At 39.8% G+C, this 6,000-nt stretch overlaps 1 protein-coding gene across 1 annotated transcript in view; it reads right to left on the bottom strand.

Annotated features, from left to right (window-relative positions):
- Positions 1–784: 784 nt before the first annotated feature.
- LOC110508578 (protein Wnt-3a) overlaps positions 785–6,000 on the bottom strand; it is a 28,796-nt gene continuing 23,580 nt past the window's right edge. The window contains exons 3-4 of the mRNA XM_021589179.3: positions 5,440–5,705; positions 785–5,282 (exon numbers count right to left, since the gene is read on the bottom strand). Of these exons, the coding sequence (XP_021444854.1) occupies positions 4,803–5,282; positions 5,440–5,705 (746 nt within the window). The 3' untranslated portion in view covers positions 785–4,802. The remainder of the gene's footprint in view (positions 5,283–5,439; positions 5,706–6,000) is intronic.

The following is a 6,000-nucleotide window of genomic DNA, read 5'->3' as shown; positions in this document are numbered from 1 at the left end:
GTCATATAATGTGAACCCGTGATAGGGTCATTCTGGGGCTGGCCTTTCATTTCAACAGGATTACAGCAGTCAATGTATGAGGAATGTCTAAGTCTATGGAAGATGGACATGGTGAGAGCTACACATGCCAGAGACAGAAAATATATAGTTGACTATTTCATTAACCATCAACCTTTACTATTTCTCAGGAGCTTCTGGAACCAGCAACACTATTGCTGAAGTTCTTTGCTCCTATTGGTCTTCATAACTCTTGATTCAAGGTTCAGTAGTGTAATTTTTGTTCTGCAAAAGGTATGAATGTTGTTTTGCATTTGATCTCACATAATATAGGTGTACTGATGTACAGTAGACCTGTGAAACAGGTGTCAGATTTGTCCAAGCAATGAGTAGTTAATCTAAGCAAATGCTCTACATAATTTTGAATCCAGTTGGACCAGTAAATGCATGATTCCCCAACCAAGACAAAGAATAGCAAACAATACTTATCAAAATATGTCTATTTGGTTAATGTACATACATGTCTATGCTGTCTATTTGCAAAATGAATTAGTAGAAAACTTCACATTGTTGTTCGAACTAAGTCTAAACACTTTCTTTCACAGAAAGAATAATAACATACATAAACATACAGATCCTTATGAAAGTATTCTCACCGCTTGACTTTTTCCACATTTTGTTGTGTTACAGCTTAAATTTAAAATTGATTAAATTGAGGTTTTATTTGTCACACACAATACCACATAAAGTCAATGTGGAATAAATTATTATTATTTTTTTGGACCAATTCATAAAAAATTAAGAGCTGAAATGTTGAGAGCCAATGAGTATCCAACCCCTTGGTGAAGTACACTTTGGATGGTGTATCAATACCTCCAGTCACTACAAAGATACAGGCGTCCTTCCTAACTCAGTTGCTGGAGAGGAAAGAAACCACTCTGGAATTTCACCATGAGGCCAATGGTGACTTTAAAACAGTTACAGAGTTTAATGGCTGTGATAGTGGAAAACTGAGAATTGATGAACAACATTGTAGTTACTCCACAATGCTTACCTAATTGACAGAGTGAAAAGAAGGAAGCCTGTACAGGAATAAAAATATTCCGAAACATGCATCCTGTTTGCAACAAGGCACTAAAGTAATACTGCAAGAAATGGGGCAAAGCAGTTAACTTTTTGTACTGAATACAAAGTGTTATGTTTGGGGCAAATCCAACACAACACATTACTGAGTACTACTCTGCATATTTTCAAGCATAGTGGTTTTCCTAGAGGAAAAGCTGGGGTGTATTCAACAAGGGAAATAGTTTGCAAATGTTGGCTAATGTTAGCTAACATATTCCGTTTGTTAACGTTAGCTAACAGCCTGAGAAGATAGTGTGCGGTGAACATAAGTGTCTGTTTCAGGTCTACAATACCGCTAAAATAATGAAGAGGCCATGTATACTTTCTACTATATTTAGTAGGAATAGCTAAGTCGTTTTCAGGTTGAATATTGTCGCTAAAAAGCCACAGTAATCCTTACAAAAAGTAGCTGTTTGATATTTCACCATAACATTTTTGAATGTTCATTAAAATTGTTCAACTGAAATTGTTACTCTGGCAACATGTTCCTGCAAACGGAAGCCATGTTGAACTCGCCTTTGATTCAGTCTGCTTTCCAACAGACACTGGGAGATTAATTCACCTTTCAGTAGGACAATAACCTAAAGCACAAGGCCAAATCTACATTGGAGATGCTTACCAAGAAGACAGTGAATGTTCCTCAGTGGCCGATTTACGAAAATATTTGTTTCTAGCAATGATCAACATTCAATTTGACAGAGCTTGAAGATTGTTGAAAAAAATAATAGGCAAATATTGTACAATCCAGGCATGCAAAGCTCTTAGACACTTACCCAGAAAGACTCACAGCTGTAATCGCTGCCAAAGGTGATTATAACATGTATTGACTCAGGGGTGTGAATACTTATGGAAATTAGAAATGTCTGTATTTCATTTTCAATAAATTCACTACATTTAAAACATTATATCTTCACTTTGTGATTATTGGGTATTGTGTGTAGATGGGTGAGAAAAAAAAAACTATTATAATTCAAGCTGTAACACAACAAAATGTGGAATAAGTCAAGAGGTATGAATACTTTCTGAAGGCACTGCACCTACATACATGTTAATAATTAGCAGCATACAAAGGGAAAAGTATTGATAGTTTCAGTGATGCTGCTATTTCTAAGGTTGGAGGAGAAAGAATAAGCCCAGAATCAGAATCAGATACACAGTTTTTGGTCAATGTTTTACAGCAACTGCAGCTGGGTTGCCACTTGCCATCAGATTGCTGTGCATGACATACAAATGATACACTGAGGAGCATTTCAGATTACAGTAAGTAATAGCTTACAGATAACATAGCATACGTCCATTCATTGGGCATAACAACAACAAACAAATAATTATTCTAGTGGGCAATTCCCTTTCACAAACGTTCATTCTCAAACACTAAATAGCATGGGTTTGTCTGCACCGGGCCACGTGGTGATATACACACCGTGTTTCGGTGAACGTTACTAACACTGATAAAAACGAGGAGAATAAGCTTCATACTCTTCAACTAGACACAAGTGCTGAACTTTCAAACTCACTTTAGACCGAACTGCTCCTCCAGCTGAAAGTTATTTGTCTTTGGGCTAAACGTTTGTGTTTATCATCGACCGTACTGTGGCCAAACCTCTTGCGGCAAAGTTCCGATGAGACATTTATAGTACATTGAATAGGGATAAACGTCGATTGCTTTCTTAATATTCTTAATTTCAAACCTGTTGTTTGGTTGAGTTGTGCTCATGTGCTTTTTGAGATCAGAATAATCCCAATTTAATACCACAGATAAAAAAAAAAGCCAGAGGATTTGAGAATACATGAAATGTAAAAACAACATTCACTTAGGTACAATTGCATTCTAACCCCAACATTAGTAACAGGTTAACACTAGATCTATATTTAACATAAAAAAATCCCATTCACTCAGTCGAAAAGTTAGTTACCACTTAAATACCACAAATGTTGAGTAGAACATGTGCTTTTGAGTGTATCAATAGCTAGGTTTCCATCCAATTGACTACAGATTTTCATGCGAATATTCTAAAATCGGCATATATAAAATCTGCACATTTTCCCACCAGATATGCGTTTCCATCTAATTGACTTGTTGCAGATAAAAGTCTGTACGTGATGACGTAGTGCACAGAAAGCATACTTTCGTGGTTGAATCCCCACACAAGTTAAATGGGTTTCCATCACATTTTCAACTCTACTGATCGTTTTGTCACAAAAAAATGTTGCGTTATATAGCGAATTCTGCCCACTCTGGTATTGGCACGTGTGCTCTAGCCAACAGCTAGAGATACAATGTGGGTATAGCCTACATTATGAGATTATCATGGACACAATAGCGAGGTTATTCTTATTTGTCAAACTGTAGCCAAGCATCGATCATCATGTCACCAGAATAAGTATCTTGATATTTATTGCAAAGGTCCATCAAGCTCATCACAGTGCAATTTCACCCCCTGGGAAGTTCATCATAATTGATTTAATCTGTAGCCTAATAAATGGCATTCTTTTCCAAGTCGTATTGGGAGGACCACACAACAAGTCATCGCGTGACTCCAAGATAAAAGCATTTCCACTGCCATTTTTTTGCATGATTAATTTTATCAACACAAAAAGTTTGCACATTGTCTAAAGTATTTTGTTTTGTCGACATTTGGAAAGTTTACCGGCAAATTTGCTGTTTCCATCAGGCCTTTCATTACATTTTTATATTAGACATGAACTTTAAGCAAGTAAAAATGTTGGATGGAAACCTGGTTATGGTAATACAAAGTTGAGAACATAGCTCAGAAATGCTGTTTTTTGTAGATATATAAACTCATCTGCATTTTATTTAAAAAATAACACCATGAGGGTGGATAGCAGAGAGAACCACAAAAATATTGTTGTCACTATCTGGGCAAGCGGCAAAGTCGTAAACCCCTCCAATTTCTCTTCCTCAAATCTGATTTTAAACCTAACCCTAACTTGAACCATGCTGCTAACCTTATGCCTAACCGTAACCTTGAATTAAGATCAAAAATATACATTTTGTTTTCATACATTTTTACAATATAGCCAATTTTTTACTTTGCTGCTGGCCTATCAGGTGGGAATAGAAAAATATGACATGTTCATCATAGATTGTATGGTGTCCCAAAGGTTTAGACAGTGCTGTTCTGCTCTACATGAAGGTGACCACACAGAGTACACAGATAATTCACCAATATGGTGCTTGTTAACAGCACAGTTTATATAGCCCGTATAAAACCTAGTTCTCTTTTCTTGTGTCAGGAAACCAATACCTTGAAACACCTTTCTGGAAATCACTTGAAGTCCCTCCTTGGCTACAATCAGCCCACTCTGTAATGGTCTCCTCTTTCGCCTCTATCGATGACATGGTGTTCATCAACATCATCATGTTGTTTGTCTGAATGGAGCCTCCATGGGCGCACCTCTGTGTTCTAGAACTACCTCAGCATTCTAAGACAGGTGCTGAATCCACCGCATCTCATGACAGGCGGCTATATATTTTTTTGCCTATTGGCTGACTGTACTATAGCTGAGTCGGTTAACGCTTGATCAAAGTCAAATCAAAGCCTCTCAAGTTCTCTGAGCCCGACTCGTACAGTAGCTTCTTGTTTTATATGTTGAAGTCTTAAAAAAAAAAAAAAAATTGGGGTGAGGTGCAGAAAGAGTGGTGCCAGAGGCCCTATCTATTTGCAGGTGTGAACATCGTAGACTCGAACACACTCTTGGCAGCTGACGTAGCAGCACCAGTGGAAGATGCAGTGGCACTTCTCCTTCCGTTTCTCCGCCTGGGTGTTGTGTCCCCGGCCGCAGCACAGCAGGTCGCAGCCGTCGATGCCGTGCGACGTCAAGTTACAGGTGCGATCGCGTGTCCCGAACGAGCCTGTTTCTGGGTTGGGTTCGCAGAAGTTGGGCGAGCTCTCGTAGTAGACCAGGTCTCGCTCCGTGGGTGGTTTGAAGAAGTTGTACTTGCTTCTCAACGTCTCCACCCAGCCACGGGACTCCTTGTGCTTCTCCACCACCATCTCTGAAGCACTGTCATACTTGTCCTTCATGTAGTCTCCAATCACCCTGAAGTCAGGCTGGGACCACCAGCATGTCTTCACCTCACAGCTGCCGGACAGGCCATGGCACTTACACTTCAGAAACATGTTGTCATTCAGAGACTGAGGGAGAGATAGACGCAGGGATGCAATTAATTGAATGAATGTTAATTCTAACTAACACTTGGGGATCTTTATGAATGTTTAATCCATAAGGTGGATATTATCAGTGTGAGAGAGAGAGAGAGAGAGAGAGAGAGAGAGAGAGAAAATGTCTCACTGTTCGACCCGCCTCGTTGTTGTGGCGGTTCATGGCGGAGCGCGCATCGGGCCGGTTCTCACGAGCGTCTGCAAACTCCCGGGACACCATACTGCCGAACTCTACATCCTCGCTGCAGCCGCCCCACTTCCAGCCCTCGCCGGGCGGCCCCTTGTGTCGCGTGTCGCAACCACAGATGGTGGCCGAACCCTCCGCACAGGACCGTGTCACCGCGAACGCCACACCAGCTGATGCGATGGCATGAACGAATGCTGACTCACGCGTGGCTGTAAAGAGAGGGAGAAGTAGATGTCAGATTTATATATCTATCGTATGGGTACAATCTTACAGACTTGAACAACCACATAGGTCTTTACACAACGCTGCTTGTGGGCAGCTCAGTTCTTGTGTGAAGGATCTCTGTTTGTGAATGAGTATAGTTCATACAGATGTAGGATCTAAATTTGATCACTCTTTTGTGGCTGCAAATTTTCCCACAAAGCAGGAAATGCAAAATTGTAGTGTATTTCAGTTTTAAAAAGTCTTCTAAAGTTTGCAATTTCCACTTTGAAATTTCAGACT

The sequence above is a fragment of the Oncorhynchus mykiss genome, chromosome 28, assembly GCF_057628025.1.
Source record: "Oncorhynchus mykiss isolate SJ-2025 chromosome 28, ASM5762802v1, whole genome shotgun sequence".
In the NCBI taxonomy this organism is placed as follows: Eukaryota; Metazoa; Chordata; class Actinopteri; order Salmoniformes; family Salmonidae; genus Oncorhynchus; species Oncorhynchus mykiss.
Note: the sequence above shows the minus strand (reverse complement) of the source record. Positions and strands in the feature narration are given on the sequence as shown.